The sequence below is a fragment of the Marmota monax genome, unplaced genomic scaffold (assembly GCF_021218885.2).
Source record: "Marmota monax isolate L192 unplaced genomic scaffold, Marmota_monax_Labrador192_F-V1.1 WCK01_AAM20220418_F8-fsc00026, whole genome shotgun sequence".
Taxonomy (NCBI): domain Eukaryota; kingdom Metazoa; phylum Chordata; class Mammalia; order Rodentia; family Sciuridae; genus Marmota; species Marmota monax.
The window spans coordinates 3601938-3623678 of record NW_026693108.1 but is presented as its reverse complement, the minus strand read 5'-3'; the positions used below and the strand labels follow the sequence as shown (position 1 = coordinate 3623678).

Sequence of the window (21741 nt, the reverse complement as noted above, 5' to 3'; positions counted from 1 at the left end):
TATGAGCAGCAGAAAAAAATTTCATTTTTTAATATTTTTTTCTTTTGTACCAGGAACTAAATCCAGGGGCACTATACCACTGAGCCACATCCCTAGCCCTTTTTATTTTTTATTTATTTTTTTAAATTTTGAGACAGGGTCTCTCTAAGGTGTTTAAGGCCTTGCTAAGTTGCTGACGCTGGCTTTGAACTTGTGATCTTCCTGCCTCAGCCTCCTGAGCCACTGGGACTATAGGTGTGCAACACGTTGCCTAAAAAGACTTTTTTTCTTTTTCTTTTTATCATCATTATGCCTGCAGAGGAAGGTGCTTCACCCCATATGAAAACATCCTTCCTTCCATGAGGCAAACCCTCTTTGCCTGTTCTCCTTCTGGTCCACTTCATGCCTAGAGCCTGCCTGTAACTACAGCATGGACTTCGCGTGGCTGCTTCTCCCAGAACCAGGAACACGTCTGCTGCGGTACTCGCGCCCCACATGGGACAGGGCACAGCCGCTGCTCCTCCTGTACCACACTGCAGGGAGCCCAGGAGGAGCATGCTGGGTTATTTCTTAGGGAATTTCAGAGAAACGGTGGCCGTTGAACTTTTAACTCCACAGTTAGAGGAGCCAGTTGCTCTGTGATCACCCCCAATATGATGTTAACCTCACAGTGATCAAGGGTGGCATCCGACAGAGGCATGGAAGAAGCCTCCCTTTGACGCGCGTTGTGTCTGAGGTGGCATTATGGAAACATGGTGTTTGGCTCAGAAACTGCCAGATCTGAATGTGGGTAGCTGTAGGGAGCAGATGGAGTGCTTTATCCCCATCAGAGGTATCACCATTGTGTGTGTGTGTGTGTGTGTGTGTGAGTATGAGTATGCATGAATGTGTGTGTGTGAGTGCAAGTAGGAGTATGAGTGAAAGTGTGATATGTGCACAAGTGTGTTTTAGTGTTTGAGCAACAGGAGAGCATGTTAGGGTGAATGTGTGTGAGTGAATGCGTATGAGAGAGAGTGTTTGGTGTGTGCATGATTGTGTGTGTACATGAGTGTTAGTGGATAAATGTATAAGTGTGCATAGGTACATAAGTGTGAGTGTGCCTGTGAGTGCATGTTTGTGTCAGTGTCTGAGAGTATATGAGTGTGAATTGAATGTGTTTGTATGTTAGTGTGTACATGAGTATGTGTGCATCAGTGTTTGAGAGTGAGTTTGGGTGTAAGCATGTGCTTACACATCAATGTGCATGTAAATGCAAATATGTGTGTGTGAGTATGTGTGTATGTGTGTGCATGTGTGAAAATGTTTGTGTTTTGTATCCATGAGTGTGTCAGAGTATGTGAGTATGTGTGAGTGTATTAGAATGTGTGACTTTGTGTGCATGACTATGAGTGTGTTAGTGTGTTTGTGGGTTTTGTGAGTGTGCACATGTCTGTATGTGTGATAGTATATGAGTGTATAGGAATGTGTTTGAGCATGTGAGTAGGAATCAGTATTTGTGAATGAATATGTGCATGCACTGGGATATGTGTATGAGTGTATTTGTGTGTGATAATTTGAATGGGAGTGTGTGTATGAATGCACCATTTGTTCCTGTTCTGCGGCCCTGTCCGCAGACCACAGCTCCTCCTGACTGTTCCTGCCTGGCTCCCTGCTCTCTGCTCACCAGGGTCGGTCACACCTGGATCACCTGCTACCCTTAGTTGTCTCATCTCTTTCCAGGTGACCTCCCACCAGTGTGCAAGAACGCTCCTGACACTCCAAGCTGGTTGTGCCTCTTTTCTGTCCCCAGGCTTCAGAGCTCCCATCCCTCCGGAACCTGCCTGAGACTCTTGTGCAGGGTGTACAGAGCTCTGGCGCTTCTCCAACCTAGCAGCCCCTGGCCGTCACACGTTAGAGTGCAAGTGCAGACTCTGTGCTCCCCATGCACCACGCCCACAACGCTGTGTGTCTTCATACTGTTGTATCCCTGGTCAGCCTTACGGCCTCTGTGCTTGGCCAGTCTTGCTCATGTGCTGCTCTTTGGAACCGGAGCCCACCCCTCCCAAGCGTTTCCTCATTGTCCACATCTGGGTCCTGCTGCCTCCCTACGCTCAGGCACTGTGCCGTCCTCCTTTTCCCCACCTGCCCACTGCCATCTTTGCTGCCCCTGGGTATGTTGTGTTTCACAGTTGAGGTCCCAGGAAGGATTCCTTCACCTTCACGTAGTCCTCAGCTGCCTGCTGTTTCCTATATTTGGTAGGTGATTCATATATGTTTGTTGAATGAAAGGAATAAATTAATGAATTAATCAATACCTTATAATTAAAAGGTACCGACAAGAAGAAACGTGAGAGTAAGTTAAGTCTCTTTAATGCACATATTAATTACAATGCATATGATAGTGCCTGCTGGATTCTGTATGAAGAGCACTGAGTACTTGGAACTTTCTCCTTTCACAAGGCAGGGTGCAGCTAAGGTGAGAGTCACGTCACGCAGTTCAGTTATGTTCTGGTACAGCCAGAACCGGGTTTCTTCCTTTCCTGAAACAGCATGTGCTGTTACGTACTGAAAGCTTTGTAAACACGCCGGTACACAATGTCCAGGCGATTTCCATTATTATGGAGACCAAATATGGCTGAAGTGTCTTCCAACCACTCGAGTTTCACTCCAGGCCAAGCCCTAATGCCGTGTCTTTGTCCCAACAGGTACTTGAACCACACCACACGGGAAGATGTGTCCACAGCAGAGCGCTCTCTGAACAGGGAGAAGTTCGCGGTTTTGAAACAAGCTCTGAATGTTGTTGGCTTCAGCGCTGTGGTGAGTGCTACTGTGTGTTTCATGGAGTGAAACTCCCTCCACCAGCCCAGGTGTCCACTCAGAGGCATTTCTCGACCCCATTAGGTTCCAGATATTGCTATAGACACCAGTGGCCTAGCAGAGCGCAGATTCTCTTGCCCCCAGCGCTCACTAGAGGGTCAGGAGACAAAGGAGACGTGGATGGTGGCAGGCACTAGGAACCGTGGACAGAGTGGGACAGGAGAGGGCACACTGTCAAGATGGTGGCCAAGGAGCCCTGTCCATGTCCAGAACAGATCCAGCATCCCTGCCTGCCAACCTACCCAAGAACTGTGGATTGAGCAGCTGCCCACCGCTCAGAATCACTGAGGAACAATGTGGGCACTTTAAAATAAATGTCTCCTCAGACAACAGAAAACTTTATTCTTAAATACCAAGTCGAAGAGCTGCCCATTTTCACGGAAAAGCCACAGCCTGCCGCTGCGACACACGTGTCCCACATCAGTGCTGGTGTCCCCATTGGTTGGTGGGCACAGTGTGGTGGCTGGGAGCCTGTGTGGCTGTGGGGTGCTTGAAGTGAGGTCAAGGAGGTGAAGAAAGGACTTTAAGTGATTCCTTCTTTTAATTAATTTAAGTGAAAGAACCGTATGTAGTTAGTGGTCCCTGAACCAAGCGGCCCTGGTCTAGGGAGTCAGAGACGTGACGTGAGCTGAGCCTTGGGGGACACCCTCAGAGGCCCCGACCTCTGGTTCCCGGGTGTGTTTTCTGCATGCCCTTATGTTTTGGACTTTGGCCAAGTCCTCAGAAACGAGGAGTGTGAGGTTGCTGGGGTATGCCCGGAGTCCCCCGATTTCGTCACCCACGTAAATGCCATCTGTCTGTCTGAAGCCAGTGTGTGGACTCATGCGGGCCTGTCTTTCCCCTGACCACAGGTGTGGCTGATCGGTGGTGTGGGAGGGGGTGGGAGAGCACCCGGGAAGGGCCAGGAATGGACTGTGGAATCCTTGCGGGCTCCTGGCCCGGCCCCACCTGCTCACCACAGAGACGGGCTGAGCTGAGCCTCTGTCTGGGTAGAGCTGGCCGGCAGCACCACATTCAGGCCGCGCGGGCCCTCTGCCGTCCTCTGCAGTCTCCTCTGCCTTCCCTGGCTCCAGCTGCTCACACGGTCCTGTCCTCTGGCTGCTGCTGCTGTTTTGTTTCCCTCCCTTCATGCCTGAGATGCCCACCTCCCCTATAGGAAAAGGGGGCACAGACAGGGGCAGGGAGCCGTTCTGCCTAAAGACCAGTTGCTTGGAAACAGGACTTTGAAAATCCGTGATTGAGCCTCAAAGGCAGGGCAGGCAAAATATACCCGCTGGCCCAGGTAGCTAACAGAGAATCGGGCAGCCTTTTTGGTAAAAGACATGTATATTTTAACAAAAGACATGAAATGCACCTCTTCGTCGTGATCCTTTAAAGTGACTTGAATGGGGACAGTTATTTCACTTAGGAGGGATATATAATTTCCCTTACCAGTCAAAGGACAGTGTTTCTGGGCTGAGCACCTGGGGTCAAAATGTGTCAGGCACCATGGTCCCCAGAGTTTTGTGCATAGAGGTGCCTCCACCTCCGCCCTGTGTCCCCAGTGGCCGCAGGGCAGCAGGGGACCATTACTGAACACAGACACAGCCTAGCAGCCTCCCTCCCCCAGAGGGCCTGATTTCTCCCTCTGTCTCGGAACTCACCACCTCACAGTGGGCACCACAGGTGGCACCCACAGCTCTGTCTCCACCCTGAAGGGAAAGACCCTTGAGGACAGTGCACATTCTTCTTGTCTGTCGATCCAGAGGCGTCCACTCTGCAGGCTCCAGGACACTAATGAAGAGTCATCAGAAATAATGAAAAGGGAAACCGCTGTAGGAGAGTTTCATAGGCTGGGAAATGCTATTCCAGGAAGCAAGATGAATTAAATCGGAAGCCCTGAGTTGGGGTTTAGGGTCAGTAAACATGTTTTTGGGTGACGACCATGATCACAGAGTGGTGAGCCTGGAGAGTATCAAGGTCACCCCATGCTCTCGTGCTCCAGATGATCTGAAATCATGGCTTTCCGTGAAAACTGAGCGTTTTGGAAGAAAATCACGGAACCCCAGGGATGCTGATGCTTTGATCTGTGTTTGTAGGTCAAAGAGATTGTTGGTAGGACGCCTTCCATGTGGGCATGACAGGAGCTTACTTCTGAATTAGGAAACTGAGAACTAAGGGGCCCTGGCCTCTGCCCTGGGGCTCAGCCTCTTCCACTGTGGACAGCATCGTGGTAAAGACTGGGTGCTCTAGGGAAGCATCCCTTACTGCAGCTCTTTCTTGATTTTCCATTCTTGCCACAAAACGCCTTTCCTCACTCAAACCCCAGGTGTCCGTCTTCCTTCTGCAGAGGGGGGTTCTCCGAGCTCCCCTCAGCACACTCTTTCTTCCTGAGCCTCCTGCTCAGGCAGTTGGGGCCCACGTCTGTCTGTTCCCTGGTTTTCTTAAGATGCCTTGAAACACAACCAGCTACTTATTTCTCTAGCTCTGTAACCACCACCTCAGTTTGTGTCACGGGGAGGTAAGGAGGAACGGCTGCCACAGAGTGGGCTCCTGAGGAGGGCAGCCACAGTGCCGCCCAGCTGGGCCCACTGGCCTTGGCAGGCTGCTGGCCTTGGCAGGCCGGAGTCTGCCTTAGAGGACCCTAGTGAAGTCTGACCTCACAAGTGACGCCCAGCCAGTGAGACCTCAGCACAGAACATTCATGTTTGGGTGTGACAGTTATCAGAACCCCTCGATTTATATCAGAATAGCACTTTCTCACTGTCTTATGTCTCCAGAACAGAAACATTGATTTAGAGGAAATGTGCATTGAGCCATGAGATTGTGATTTTGAGGCAGACATTGGTGGTTCTTCCACCAAACATTTAGAATCTGATGCTACAATCCCATGAACAGAGGCCACACCCCTTTTGTACCCTCTGAGACTTTTAAAGGATCTGTGTTTCAGTCTTTCCTCTAAGCAAGACTGTTGGTGCTCTCTATTTGTAAACTGTGCAGGAGGTGGAGAACCTATTTGCTATTCTAGCAGCAATATTGCACCTTGGAGACATCCAGTTCACCGCGCTGACGGACGCTCACTCTGCCTTTGTTTCTGACCTCCAGCTTCTAGAACAAGGTCAGTGGAGTGGTGGGCAGGAACCTCACTGCTGTGCAGTTTTGCCAAGCTGCCAGTAGATGGAGACACAGTACAGAAAAGCCCGTGGCACAGGCCCTTCTCAGGAGTAGGGCTCAATGTGGGGAGCATCTACTTTGCTTTATGAGTAGCCTGGCTCTGATGGCCAGTGTGTGCTACAGGGCTCTCTTCCAGCAGCTCTGCTTCTTCCGCACTTACTTGAGTTTACTTTTTATTGTTCATAAGTGTTCTCTGCCTCTAGCCATGGCACCCAGCTTATATGGGGGAGATGTTGGTAGCTAAACATTTTAAACAAGATGTAACGGCTTCCCTTCAAATGCTATCTTTTCTACAATATATGTTTTTGGCAACTTTGTCTTAGTATGAGACCTTGCCAAAAATTTCTCTCATCTTTGAAATGACCTTTCTAGTCACCCCCACTTAAAAAAAAATTACCATAAAACTAAAGGAGCCTATCTTCACTATATCAAAGTGATCTAGTGAAGAATATGGAGAAAACAATTCATCACTATCTGTGAGAACAGCAATGCCACCAGACCTGTTATGATTTCATGCGCAGAGCCACAAGAACTTAGAGACGAGTTGATTTCTTTAAGATGTTTCTCTGGTTGAATTTGGCAATTACAGTAGTAGTTACTTTTCTTTAATACATGTGTTCTCATGTGTCTATGTAAAGATGTTCTCTACATATAAATGTTCTGAGTATCAAACATACACTAACTTGAGTTTTATAATACGGCTTCAATTTCAGTGGCTGGAATGTTACAAGTGTCCACAGACGAGTTGGCCTCTGCCTTGACCACGGACATCCAGTATCTTAAAGGTAAAGTTTTCTGTACTTGGACTTTCATCCTGGTGCAACTCAAACATAGAGCCCAAATACAGCTTGGCCTGTGCCCCCTGGGTGAAGCTGATCCCAGGATTGAGTGCCTGTTTGGCCTCTGGATGTGACTGCATTGTAAACCCTGTGCTCCCGGGAGAGCGCACAGGGTCACCCCTTCTGGTCAATCCATCAGCTTAGAAAGACAATGCTGTCAACCCAAAAGGATTGATCCCCATCAAATGTGGACCCCTGCATGTGTGAGGTCACACTGCCCTCCTAAGTGGGGGCGGCTACCTTTCCTTTTCCTCCTGGGCCAGACATAGCTGCCCCTTACTGGGCATTGATGGCCATAGCATGGTGCCAAGTGCTCCTCCGAGATCATCACAGATGGGCATAACTGTTTCCATTTTAACTACAGATGATGGGAATAAGATTCAAAGAAGTTAAATAGCTTTGAATACCAAATGGCTAGTGAATAAAAGCTGGGGTGAGGACCTCAGCCTCCTTGGCTCCCAGATAGCTGTTGAGTGCTCTCTGCTGCCTGGGCCCCCACTCATAGGCCAGGAGCCTACCCTCCTGCCTGGGAGCTGGTTAGTCTAGGCCTCAGTCAAGGCCTGCTTTCCTGGCCATTTCTTGGTTTCCCATGAAACAGAAGCCTCTGAGGCCAAGGATCCTGGCCCAGCGGAGCCCTGCCGTCACACCTCCTATTCTCTGTGTTTTAGGAGACTTGATAATACGACGACACACTATACAGATTGCTGAATTTTACCGTGACCTCCTGGCCAAGTCCCTGTACAGCCGCCTGTTTGGCTTCCTGGTGAACACCGTGAACTGTTGCCTGCACAGTCCCGAGGAGCAGGAGCACAGAAGGTAGGTACCAGGCGGCCACCCGCTCTGCTCCTGCTGCAGGAGACTGCCAGGCTCTGCTGTGACAGATGCTCCCTGGTACAGTGTGCCAGTTCCTTCTAACAAGTCCCTTTACTTGAAGGTCTTAGGGATTGTTCTTTAGAGGTGCGGACCCCCCCTTCCCACCCACACACCTGTTGAAGGGCTGAGTCACCTGGTAGGCACAGATGTGCCCACGCACTCTCTGGAGTGAAGGTACACAGGCCTTTCGCTCCAAGAAATGTCAAGGTTCTATGAACCTAGGAGACCGTCTCAGGGCACCTGCAGCTCTGGTGTGTGAGTAGTCCAGATCTCTCTCAGAACTATTCAGTGGTGTGCGTAATTCCTCCTCTTCTTTCTCTACTTGGATTATTTGACAAGGGTCTCTGAGGTAACCATCTTGGCTCATGCCCCTAATCATCTTTAAGCAGAGGCTTTTCAAGGCCATTTGATCATCTAAAAAATTATAGATTTCCATGGCATCTTGTCAATAGAAAACTTTGTTACTGTTCTTGCCACTGATAATGACCTTGAACAAACAATTAAAAGGAGAATTACATCAAGCAGTCTTCACAGTGTGCTTGTCTTTGAATGAAACCCTCTGAGAATTTTCTTTTTGTCCACTAGGCTTCTTTACCAAATTCCTGACAACTGCTGGCTTCACAAGTTTATTGGAAAACATTAAAACAACAACATATTAATGGGAAAGTTCTCAAGTAAATGTGGATATCTCCAAAAAGGTTTCAAGTTCAAGGGGATACTACATTCTTATTAAAATGTGCACATTTAAAATCCCACTGCACATTGATCAGTGTATTCAATACATGGCCTGTGGTTTAGGGTAGCTGTGGAATAATCTATATTTCAGCAGAAATACCCTAGTGTTCTGTGTGATGAGGACTCCAAAGTTTGCTGTTATTTCAGTTATTTGTGATTTTCCTTTATGATGATTATTCATAGAATGTTACTTGTGTGCTAAATTTGCCAAATGAAACTTGCATAAAATTATTAGCAGCCTTGCTGAAGTTGTCATTGGGAAATTAATATGAAATTATTATATAAATGCAGCTGTACATAGAAACTTTCATAAAATTTCCATTTGACATTTAAATTTTACAGAGCCTTGTATTTATGTAATTAGAAATATTTATACATGGTCTAGACATTTGAAGAAGTACGTGCATGCATGCAAACCCTCCGAAATGTAAACATAAATGAAGAAAAACATGATTTCCCTTCAGTGGGAAATTTGCTAAACCAAAAGGAATGAGTGCAGGAATTAATGGGGAAATATAAGTAAATTAACATCTGCTGTGTGTAACTTCTTAGAGGGAATCCTAGTTGGAGTCATGACTCCTATTTTCCCCATTCTCCCTCTTCTGTGGGTCTCCCAAACTTGGATCTGTATCCACAAATAATGCAAGGAAAGGTTGTATTTGCTGCAGTCTGGCTGGGCACAAAATAACGGAGCCACCACAAAGCCTTGTAGATTCAAACAGCAACTCTTTATTCCCGAACTCGCACCGACTCTACAAGCATGTTCTGGGAAAAATACACTCCCTCCACCGGGCTCTGCATAACAATACTCTCAGAACCCCAGGAGAACTCAACAGGAACTCAAGGAGTGGGCACCTGAGGCAGCAGGATATGCCCTATTCCCAGCAGGATCCACCCTAAACCTGGAGCCACCCTAATCCCTGAGCAGGGTCACCTTTCAACCAAAAATGCCATGCGTCATTCCTACTTGGCTATGGCTCTCAGCATCTCCCCCCTTCTGTTTAATTAAACAACAAGCAATGTGGCTTAGGGACTGTGCCTGTTAGGTTGTCCAATTCAACATATGGTCCTTACCAGTCATCGGATGATCTGACCTCTAGGCATCAGCCTCCTGTCTTAGGTTGGTACCACTGCAATTGGATCATACCCGTCACTGACTACCGGTCCAGCATACAGCCATACTTGTGGATAGGCCTGTGCACCAGTGGGGGGGGGGTGAGGTTCTTTGTCTCACCTCTGTTGGCCCCCAAATTTGGCCTTGGTGCCAGTGGGGGGGTGAGGTTCTTTGCCTCACCTCTGTTGGCCCCCAAATTTTAGACCATCACTAGTAGAAGGGAGGAGGATACAGAAATGCCACAACACCAAGCCAATTGACGGCTCCTTTGAAAAATTGTACCACCGGTGACACCATCAGCAAAGATACGCCAGTACTACCACAATTTGCTGCACCAACAGATAGTTCACAATGCATACAAGTGATACATAGTCCAGGCAAGTTCTGCAAGCAGTTCAAAGTGGAGGAATCTATCAATATGTCCATTTCCTCCCAAAGTAAATCAACTCCTTGATTGAGCATTACTTGTTGAGTTATTATTCATTGATGCATCAGTTTATACAGTTTACTGTGATAGCTATCATAGAAGCTGTAGTTTGGTTTTATCTTTGTCTTCACTGGCACTGGGATGAAGATAGGAATTCTGGCAATGATGGCTAAAAATAAATTATGTAACATTCCAACAGGTACTAAGAAAACAATTTTCTGAACAATTTACATTATCCTGAACAGAATTATTAAGTATAATGAAAATGAAAGATGAAAGTAAACAAACAGATCTGTTAACCTCCTTATTTGTACACATATTAAAACAATTTTCAACAGCTGTTTACCCAATCTAAATTAAACCATTAAAATCACGTGAATAAAAAAAAATTCGGATCCATTTATACATGAGCGTTCCTCATATATGATCTATGGACATACGCACATACAGACATACAACACAAAACAGAAGTGTGCACACATAACATACCACACATAAGACAATAGTAAAGGCCTTGTAGCTTTACACAGGTGAAATCTCCATTGCAATGTTTAAAAACTCCACAGTCAAAAAATAAAACTGATCAGAAAAACATTAACCTAGGTCTGTATGAGCTCAAAAAATAAAATAGAACTTTATGATGTGGGAAAAGGCAATAATAAAATAGATATTGAAAAAAGCATCCTGATTAATCACTGTCGCAACACGGGAAACCTCACCTGGCCCGGACACGGACAGGATTGACAGATTGATAGCTCAGTTGGTTAGAGCTTGGTGCTGATAACTCCAAGGTCGCGGGTTGTTTCCCGTAAGGGCCACCACAAAATAACCGAGCCACCACAAAGCCTTGTAGATTCAAACAGCAACTCTTTATTCCCGAACTCGCACCGACTCTACACGCACGTTCTGGGAAAAATACACTCCTTCCACTGGGCTCTGCATAACAATACTCTCAGAACCCTGCAAGAACTCAAAGGAACTCAAGGAGAGGGCACCTGAGGCAGCAGGATACGCCCTATTCCCAGCAGGATCCACCCTAAACCTGGAGCCACCCTAATCCCTGAGCAGGGTCACCTTTCAACCCAAAATACCATGCGTCATTCCTACTTGGCTATGGCTCTCAGCATGTATTTGCAGTATTCCTAACTCACAGAGATTCAGGGGAAGCTTAAGGTTTTGCAAGTGTACAGATCCACTTTTAAGTCACAGAAAGTCTCAAAAATTTGGATAACTTTAGACTTTTATTGTTTATCAATCCCTTGAAATTTTGTAATCATGTCAGAAAAGATGATCAATTTAAAAATGTTAACCCCCATGGCTGAAGTTGGCAGGCATGTTGGAATCGATGGCACAGGCATCTATTGGCAAATTTTCAAGAGAGAATCAACATAAAGAGGATCTATTCTAATAAGTAACAAAGGGAAAACAAGTGGAATCAGCTGTCTTCTCTTGGAGGGTAACCCATTTCCTGGGTCACAGCAAAACAGGTTCAAGGTGAATAACACGTTACATTTCAAACAGTTGTCCTTCTCCTCCTCAATTCCTAGTAGGTTTCTTTCTAAGTGAAAACCCTGGGGGGTGGCCCAGGTGAAGTTTGATGAGCAGTTGATGAAGAGGAGGGAGTGGCTCCACTGTTGTGGCCAGGCCTTGGCGTCTGGGCAGCTGCCTGTCCTGGACTCTGCACACAGGGCCACCTGGCCAGCAGCCACTGTTCAAGGGCCATGTTTAGTGGTCTCGGTGATTCAAGAATCGAAACACACGGACATTCACTAGGTCTAATTCAAAATGATTTAGCTCAAGAAGGCAGAAAGACATCATAATAATAGCAATAAGAACAGCAACAGACAGACAATGTATTTTATTTCTTTAACACTTTATTGTTGACAAATATAAATTACCTTCAGGAGGTTTCCTGTTAAACAGCCAAACATGACCTCTTACTGTTGAGGAAGCCACAATGCGGGGAAATTGTGGGGGGAGCCACTGCCCGCCTCCTGCCCTCCTCCCAGTGCTCTGCCTCTGAGAAGCCCACTTTAGAACCAGGGCAGCAGTGTGCTGGCCATCTCCCACACTGTAACACTCTGAGACAGAGGAGATCATGTATCATTTAACTTTTCATGAGAATGTCATCGCTATAAAACTCGCTATTGCAACCCAGGGTGATGCACACAGGGCCCCATGTCTGCTCCCCAGCACCCACACATGGCCCCATGGCGGTGCTCTCTGGGTCCCCTCCCAAGGCCCTGGCCTGTCCCTCCCTGGCAGATTCCTGGAGTTCACTGGCTTGCTCCTGGTGTATGTGAGAGACATTTTCACCCTGCATCTTAGCTGACAGATAACTTCATGAACTAAGGCAGACGAGGTAATAGCAACTCCATGTGGAGGTAACAGCTGGGACTATGAACAAGCCGCTTCCGGCCACAGCCCCAGTTAGGTTGACTCGCTTACCAGGTCCCCTGACCCTGAGATGGACAGTGCCACGTGGTCCTACATCAAGAGCAGAGGCTGTCACTCACTCTCTGGGAGCCCAGGAGGAGACAGTCCCGGGCTTTCCTGTCCAAGTCTGCTTCCAAACCCCAGTGGAGACCCTCAGTGTTGGGGAGGCTGAGAGTGTGTGGTAACGGAGCGTCCTCTGTGCAGAAGGGAATTGAGGGCTCTGGGTGAGCCCCTGTGCCTGAGGCTCAGGCCCTAGGTCCGCAGCTGGAGGCTGGGTTTTGAGATTCTGGTTGGGAGAGCTTGGTCTCTGTTTCTAGTGTTTGTGGAAGCAGAGAGCTGAACCTGGCTGCCACTAGATAAACGCAAGACCCCTGTACTTTGTTCACCTCTTGCCATCAATTCACACTGAACTGATAACGTTTCATGACTAAATAAGATTTTAAATGATGTTAGGTAAATTCTAACGAGTGACTAAAGAGAAAAGCTGGATCTGACTTCTTGTGTATCCTTGGACTGCACACCTCTGTGAATCGCCAGCCGACTCACAGTGCCCACCACAAGATCAGCAAAGCCCTACGTGAGCCACACAGAGAGCCCACGTACAGCTTCCTGGGATCTCACACACAGGAGACCAGCCAGCATGGCTGGGCGTGGAAGATGGGGTCTTCCCTTCCTTCTCTCCCTGGGAAGGTTCTCCTCAGAGCTGTGTCTTCCAGGGAGACTTCCTTCTCCCCAGGCAGCCACCGTCCTCCCTGGGGCCACAGGGAAGTCCTGCTGTGCTAGCTCTTCCTGGGAGCCACTGGGAGGGCTTCCAGGGCCTCTTCTTCCCGAGTCTGCATGTGTGACAGGGAGCAGCAGTCCCTCCTGTCTTGCCAGTGTCAGGGTGGAGACAAGAGCACGTGCAGCGGGGTCGCCAGCCCTGACTCCACGGGGTCTGCACAGGTTCCATCCGGGTTCACACTGGGCCTCACCACCGTCTGAGCAGGGAACCTGGTGAGAGAAGAGGGTCCCGCGGCCCTTCCTGGGCTCTGCGCTCTTCCTGGGTTTACCTTCTTGTCATGGAAATCTTTCCTTTCTGTGATCCTGCTTGGCTCTTCCTAATGTCATTCAAAGCTCACCCTTCAGTATTTTTTGTTCCATTGACTAAGAAAATTGCAGTCATTTGGGGAAAACCTGGGTGGACATAATAAGATCATCTTTGATCTGAAGAGAGCACAGTAGGTACCAGCGTGGGGGTCGCAAGGCTGTGGTGCTTCTGTCCCAAGGCCGCGCATAGAGTCCTGCACGGCTCTCTGAACTGCAGCTGCATTCCTGCTTCTTTTGGTACCGCGACTTTGAACAAGAAGGATTGGTGGTGAGAAGACGCCTTCCTGTGCCTCCCTCCCTTTGCAGTGTAATTGGGGGTGAGACCTTTCTGCCCCCGAGGAGGAGCTCCGGCTGGTCTTTGGCTCACTTGTCAATCAATCCCAGTTCTTTAAGTTCCCAAGTACCCAGTACTGGGGTTTCTAGGGCCAGAGCCAAGGATGGTGCTGGTTGTCCTCAGGATCGCAAGTTACAGTGCCCCAGCCTGCACTGTGCTGCTGCTTCTGGGAGAAACGGGGACCAGGGGCAGAGGGGAGGAGCTTCTTAACCGAAGCACTAAGGATTCCCCGCTGCAGGAGTAGACCTCGCTGGCCCTGCCTCCCTCCCGTCACTCTGCCCCTCTCTGCCCCAGCCTCCCTGGGTAAGAAATGCTGTCCTGCCTGGGCAGTCACTCCCACTACTGGCTTGCCTCAGCACAGCCCAATGGACTGGGGCTCACATGACCAATAGATTGTGTCCTGCAGTTCCCCAGCAGTGCCTCCAGTAGAGTGGACTCTCTGGGTTGAGGGTGGAAAGGGGATTGGGAACCAGATTGCGCCATGAGAAGCAGTGGACCTTCCAGGTGCCCACCTTCAATAATCAATAAACAAAGGACGTGCTCCCAGCACGTCAGGATATCGCCTGTGTGATTCTGAAATTCTGAAATTCTATTCTCATTTCAGAGATTAGAGACCCCCAGATGTAACCAATAATAACGGAGATCTTTCTAAAGAGATAAGTGATATTTTCCAATCCTTAAAATTGAACCTATCTCATAATGAACACTTAAACCACGGACATTCAGCAATCAATGTTCAATTTAAAATTATTTTTTCTAACTTGAAGCCTGCAACAGAATTTTGCAAGAGAACAGAAGATTGGGCAGCTATAGGATTATTAGAAACTTAGAATTCTTTATATTTCTTCAGACACCAAACCTGCATTGATTTCAATTCATTTGCTTCATAAGTTATGAATAAAAAATAGAGATATACATATATCCACATATGTAATTATATATAATAATCTTAATGCATTACAATATATTTCTTGGATATCCATACTATATTCATACTTATATTTTATTATATTTATTATTTACCATAAATAAGTACATAGTATACACATCTAAGGTTGTAGTATACATATCTAAGAAATATAACCTACAGAGCATTCCCCCATTTAGTATAAGTAACACCTTAAGAATAAATAGATTGAAGTTAGCAATACGTGAATTCGAAGATACAACTCAGCAACATGGCAGAGGAGTATTGGAGATACTGCTTTCATCGATTCGGTTTTGTCTGCATGACTGAAATCCACATTTTTGGCCAGCACCATTTGACCTGTCAATACAGTATAGTAAGTAAATTGAGTTTTAAACATATGCATAGATGTGGTTTTGCTTTCCGTTTAGCTCTCAGTTTCTGAAGGCTTCTTGTACTACGTCTTGCCATGTCATTGACATGAGCACTTCAGAGCATTGTTATTAACTGCGTGAGCTTGAAGCAGGCATTTACCAGGCTGATAGCTCTGATAGCTCATGTGTTGCTCATGGTTATTTGGAGGTTAAAGAGACTGTGCACATGAAATGGCTATCACAGTACGGACAGTGGTGGCCGTGGCTGGTAGGGGGACTTCCTGGTTATGTTCTTTGTTTATGAAGGAGGAAAGGTTTTAAAAAACATAGATGGCGCAGAGGGAAGCCCAAGGTACCGTCCAGTCTCTTCCTTCAGATTTTGCACTCAGTAATCGGATTGTTTTAGAAGCAGTAAGTAGAGGAGATGGTTTTGTTTTTAGAAATAGAAATGTCACTATTCACCTAACACTGCTGGGGCCTTAAGGGGCTTCACGTGGCTTCTTGGAGGTGAGCCATGATCGTGGATTTGCGTGGACAGCTTCCCACAGTTTGCTTTCTGTCTTACACAGGTGTAAGGTGTTTGCAGAGCGCCTGACTCAAGGCCAGAGGAGAGTTTGTGGTCTTTGATTATTGCAAAGAGAAGGTGCGCGTGGGTGAGAAACTTCTGTCTCCCTGTCCACAGAAGTGTCTGGAGGGAAGGAAATAACAGGGCAGGGTGCTCCTTGCAGTGGAGGGACTGGGGGCCTGGTGTCCTGACATAGAAGGCCTTCAAGAGCAGACAGCCATGCTGCCGGGGCACAGGGGCCAGGCAGGCGGCGAGGTAGAGGGCGGAGGGTCTGAGGTGTCAACATGAAGGTGATGATCTTTCCCTGGGAGGCCTGGAGCCACCATCCCTGTGATAGTCCAGGTTTGGTCTCCTCCTCCATATCTTAAGGTTGACTGTGCCGTTGACCAAAAAATGTCACTTTTGAAATTTCTCTATTAAATATCCCCTTTGCTGAATATCTGGACTATGGGTTTAAGTAGCAAAAGGAAGTGCTAAACAGAGGAGAAGGAATATAAGGGAAACTATTTTCAGTCAGTGTGGAATTCCCTAGAGGCCCAGCAGGATGCCATCAGCACATTTCCCAAATGGCCCATGTGTCCCCAGCAGTCCAATTGATGGAGTCGTGAAAGTTGGCAACTTAAGCAGTGTCTCAAAATTAATGACTCACCCTCCAGAATGAGCAAGAAGAATACATCCCAAAGGCTGGAAACTGAAGTCCTCTCAGCATAGTAGGCTGGTGCCCCTGGCCCAGCATCCACAGCCCTAAGAGAAGGGTCCAGGTGCAAGTAGGCCATCTACACCAGCCAGAGAGCAGCCAGCACACCCGCCTGTGACCCCGCCACTCGGGAGGCTAAGGCAGAGGATCCCAAGGCCCAGGCCAGCCTCAGCAATGTAATGAGGCTGTGTCTCCAGAAATAAATAGGGCTGGGGGTGCACAGTGGTAGAGCACCTCTGGGTTCCATCCCCAGCACTTCAGGGAAAAGAAAAAAAGTGTAGAGCAGCCACTGAACATTCTTCACAAAGGTGACTTTCTTAACTAGATGGGCCAAGTATTTTAGGAGAATTCATTATAGCCTGGAAGAATCATGCAGACTGGTTTTTACAAAGCGGCCATTAGCATTTTGGAAGATCAGCATTTGGTCTGAAGACTGTCTCTCTGCCTCAGGACGCTGAGGGCTGATCTTTACCTTGAACTCTGAAAGGAAGGTGGATTAGAGAGGATTAGGTGAAGCTGGTTCAAGTTTCTGCTTCCTAATTCCATGCACTCCCTTTGTTCTCCTAAGGCTCAGTTCCTGCGCTACTAGTTTAGACAACTTGGTGTTCTGTGTGCTCACCACTGTTTGGTTCCTGAGGATTTTATGTCAAGGGAGTATTGCTGCTCTTCATACTAAGTGATAGATTTCCTCTGGCTTCCATTTGTTTAGGGTTGAATCAATCAGGTAGCACTCTGTGCTTATGAAATGTGTAGGGTTTCCCCACTTCTTCAAGGTGGCCACCCAGTGAGTGGCATGAACACCCATGTGTACATCCATACAAACACAAGTTCATGGTTTTCCATACCAGTGCTGGGAATTAGTTGTCCCCAAATCCATATATGTGGGCTGTAATCATTTCTTAATTTATTAAATAAATTCATGCATCCTGAATTCATACCCTCAGTATTACTGATAGTTTCCTGATATTCTTGAGGATTTTTAAATGTGAGTAATTTTGTAATGATTTTCTAGCTGACTTTTTATTTTTAAATCAAGGAATTATCTTTTGAAATTTTAAGTAAAATTTATTATTTTAAAATCATACATAAAATACCTCCAAATATGTCAATACTATTATTTAAATACTGACATGATGGTAAGTATGTTAGTCTATTTTATAAGAGTTTTTTTTTTTTTAAAGTAGATAGGGTGTTTGGAGTATAATGAGTGTCCAAGTTCTCTTCCATTGGAGACAGAAAACCAGAAAGTTTGTCTGTAAACTGCTCTGGCCTCAGGATGGGGTGATAATGAACCCTACATGTCCCAGGGTTGAGGTGTGGGTCTGCCCTGCTGGCGCAGGGCATCTGTGGCTTCACCACGCATCCAGTGACAGCTTCAGGTTTCATCTTGAGGCTTTTCGTCTTGTTGCATTTTGCTTTCTCTTCAGGGGCCTTCGCCGTTACTCCTGCCACCAACTTCCCAGGTCAGTGCCCACCCTGGCTATGCTGAGCACAGTAGCAGGTGGAGGTGTGTCAGTGTGCTCTAGGCCGTGCTCGACTGTTTTTTTTTTATTGAAGTGCAATCAGTGATCAGCAAGGCACAGTAGGTCTGAGACTTAGGGATCAGAGAGCACTGACACTGAGGGGGGCTCACCGTCTTGTTTTATAGGATGCAGAAGCATAAAATTCAGGTCAAATGTGTGTGTGTGTGTGTGTGTGTGTGTGTGTGTGTGTGGTGTCTCTATTTTATTCTCAAATTATTTCACCAAGAAGTTTTGTTTCTTTTTTTAGAAATGTCAGATTCTAGGTATGATTTTTAAAAGAACTAGAATATAGCCATAACGGATGTGACAAATTGTTCTTACCAGAAAATAATAAGTTGTTCCTACCAGAGTATAACTGGTTTATCTTTTACAAGGAATTGAATTCATCTTGGGCAGGTAACTCTTTTGGTAAAAGTGGGACAGTTTGCTGGGTGTAGCTCAGTGGGGGTGGGGGGTCCAGGCAGGTGTGAGCTGCAGGTTCCATCCTTGCACCACACGTGAAAGAGTTTGAAGAGGAACATGTTCCAAGGGCGGCAGCCACTGCAAGCGCTGGGCTGCTGACACTGTCCTCCACCATCACTGCACCTGGGCAATCTCCCCAGCACAAGCGTTCATTCCTCGGGAGGGACGAGTACTGGGGATACTGTGAAGACATTCCTGCCACTCAGGGAGTCCCAGGGGGTCTTAGGGGGTCTGTGGCAGGATGGGGAACAAAGATAAAACATACTTCCTGTCGTTCCCAGGGGACTTGACACGGTCTGTTGCTTCCAGGTCCTATTTCCTTCCATCCTCGAATCTAGTTGAGGGCCACAGAGGAAGGAGAGCACATTGAAAATCAGCGCTAGGTCTGGGGGCGGGGAATTAAAGAAGGTTTAAAGGGATCATCACTAAAGCCCTCATGTCAGACTTGCCCTGTCTTGGCTTGGCATGCACATTTCCATCTCTCTGACAGCTTCTTTTACGTGTGCATTCCCCAGACAGGCTCAGAGCCTCTCCACAGCTCAGGCTTCGAGCGCCCAAACAGCCAGCAGAGGAGCAATTTTCTGTTCCTCCCAACTGAATTATCCCAACTATCACCCTGATCTCCTGTCTCTGACTCCTGTGGCTGCAGAACCTGCCTGCAGTTTTTGCTCAGTCAGGATCAAGAACCACACATTGCAGGCTCTCCTTAGGATGGAAGTATGATTCAGGGCTGCCAAGGACCCCTGCAACCCCAGTACCCTAGAGTTGGGAGGGCGGAGCCACAGTAATCAAATGGGAGGTAGGTGCTGAGGGTGGGCTCACTCCCTCGGCTGGGGAGCCTGCTAAAACTCAGCTTCTGCATCCTAGTCATGGGGGTGGGATCTGAGTTTTCATTGATAGCAAGTCCCAGGTCATGACGACCCTTCAGATGAGTGAGCCTCATGGGGTTAGCCAGACTCTAGAGCGAATCAGCACAGTTTGCACTGTACCTGAACTTCATAGCATGTCACACAGGCATTACATGTTTGAGGGTCTATTTGAATTTTTCAAATATCTGTTTCCCCAGCATATTGAACAACAACACAACTGCAGAGTTTTGAAATTGTAGCCCTCAAGTCTAGGCAGGTAGTGAGACCACACCAGGTCGTTTAATGCAAGGAATTTAATTTAGGAAACGAATTACAAAGGTATTGGACAGACTGAGACAGCCCAGAATTAGACTGCCATCCCTAGGGCTCTAAGGACAAGGATTGTTTTGAGACCTCAAGGTCTAAGTCACCTGGTGGTGGTTGGGGTGGGGGTGTGGGGCTGGAGGCTGGAGCCAGAGCATCCTGGGGCAGATGGTAGTACATTAGAGTAAAAGGGCCTTGGGGCTTTCCAGAATACGTCCCCTTTCCTTGCTGGAAGAAGTTGGCACAATCATCACCAGATTTAAGTGTTTTCTGCTCCTGGGCCGGTGGCCATGCCACTCCTCACTGACCTGTGCTGACTTGGGACTCTGTGGCCACTGCAGAGCGGAGCAATGTTAAAAGTAACTTGCGTATTTTACACAAGCTCCTGTTGTACTCCCAGAATCCCACAAGGGAGCCCTTGATGCCCTTCAGATTTCCAGAATGCAGAGAGTCAAGAGACTTAGCCCACAAAGTGGACCAGGGGGTTGAAAAGCAGAGGAAGAAGGAAATGTCCCAAATGCATGGGTTTTGACTACTATTTTGATAACAAAATTGAAGGTTGATTTGCCCAAGAAAACACCTGACCCTATGATGTATTTAACAGCATTTGAGAATCCTAAATAAAATAGCTTCCCCCACCCGCTCTCCCCCTTGTTTGATCTGATTTTTAGAAGTTCAGGAAAGGACAGGACCTAGCGTCTACCCTCATTTTACAGACACAAAGTGAAACTTGCCAAGGTCAGCTGTGTACGAAGGCATCTGGTTAAAACCCATGTTTTAATTTACATACCAGCGTCAATCTCCTCCCATACAGCACTTATTGAAATGATTATAAAGACTTCAACTTTCTGGTGGGAATTATAAATCAAAGAGATGTCTGCAGGAAAGATAAGAATCCAGAAATCAGCTCATAAGTAATTAAGTGTTGGTTTAAAAAAAAAGACAATTTGATTATTGCCTTGTTAATTATAATGAAAGTACTTAACTCTTAATAAAGGGGTTTATATTATTAATTTTCAAATACCTCATAAAAATAGTAAAACACCTGCTGTGCATTTGTGAGGAAATGAAAACAGACTTACCCAGTTTTCCCATTTAATGCGTAATATCTTTTTTATATATCAGATTTTATTCTTTTTGAAAAAGTTTTTATAATCAAGAAGAGAACAAAGTAATATAGGAGGAACCTGTCTACCTACCACCTAGAATTAACACCATTAATACGTCATAACTTTGGCTTTGGATTTTTATACAGCTGAAAAAAGCAGAGAATTGGAACTGAAAGTGGAGATCCTTTGTCTTCCTGCGTAGACCCTTTCCTGGCCTCCCCTCCCCAGAGACAACAATATAATCCATTTTATAAATCTCCCAGATTTTGATTTTTTAAATTCCTCTAGCTATTGGTTTTCCATAACAAATATAATGCACTGTGAGTATCTACAACTAAAATAATATATGTATTTAAAATAAGTATGGAAATGCTAGCCTACAAGATGTCGTCTGTGCTCTCTTGTTCAACCCCACCCGGTTTTTGAGGTTTAACCTTATTATTACATCCAGAGTTAGTTCCTTCTTTTTCTTTGCTGCGTGAATTCCCAAGGACAGGAATCCAGGGTCTTGTCCCTGCTGAGGCACATGGAGTCTCCTTTCACTTGTCTCTCGGGTCACCAGTGTCCTCGTCCTGTACATGTCTTCAGAAGTGAACGCTGAGGATTTTCCCCAGGACATATGTTTAGTAGCAGTTCCTGCGGGGAGAGCATCAATCTGCATTCTCTGATCAGGAGGAAAGTTGCATGCATTCAGGAGAGCAGCTGCACCCTGCGCCATGGTGACGTGGGCACAGTGGACACATTTTCTAGTCTCCCCGGTGGTCCGACCATAGGGCCTTATTGTGGACATTCTTCTACTCTAGGGTCATCTTACATTCCCCCAAAGCCTTTAGACTTTCCATCCTTGAAGAACATAATGGCACATGTGAGGAATTCATTTGATCCTGTATTTTTATTCAGGTAGTCAATGATCTCTCCTTATGATTGGCGATGTTTGTTCAGGCCCATCCTGATTTTTAATCTAAAACTGTATCAGTGATGTATTGTTTTAATGACTTAGTTCTTTTACTAAGTTGTTATTTTTCTTATTTGTTTTGATTGTCCCTGGGCCTTTATTTTTATATTTGAATTTTATAATCACTTTGTCTACTTATGAAAAA

General features: G+C 46.6%; 1 protein-coding gene across 2 annotated transcripts in view; it reads left to right on the top strand.

Moving 5' to 3' along the window:
• Myo16 (myosin XVI) overlaps positions 1-21741 on the top strand; it is a 537302-nt gene that overhangs the window by 336997 nt on the left and 178564 nt on the right. For both annotated transcript variants that reach the window (XM_046454924.2, XM_058582735.1), the window contains exons 17-20: positions 2664-2775; positions 5815-5932; positions 6702-6773; positions 7496-7643. In XM_046454924.2, coding sequence (XP_046310880.1) covers positions 2664-2775; positions 5815-5932; positions 6702-6773; positions 7496-7643 — 450 coding nt within the window. The remainder of the gene's footprint in view (positions 1-2663; positions 2776-5814; positions 5933-6701; positions 6774-7495; positions 7644-21741) is intronic.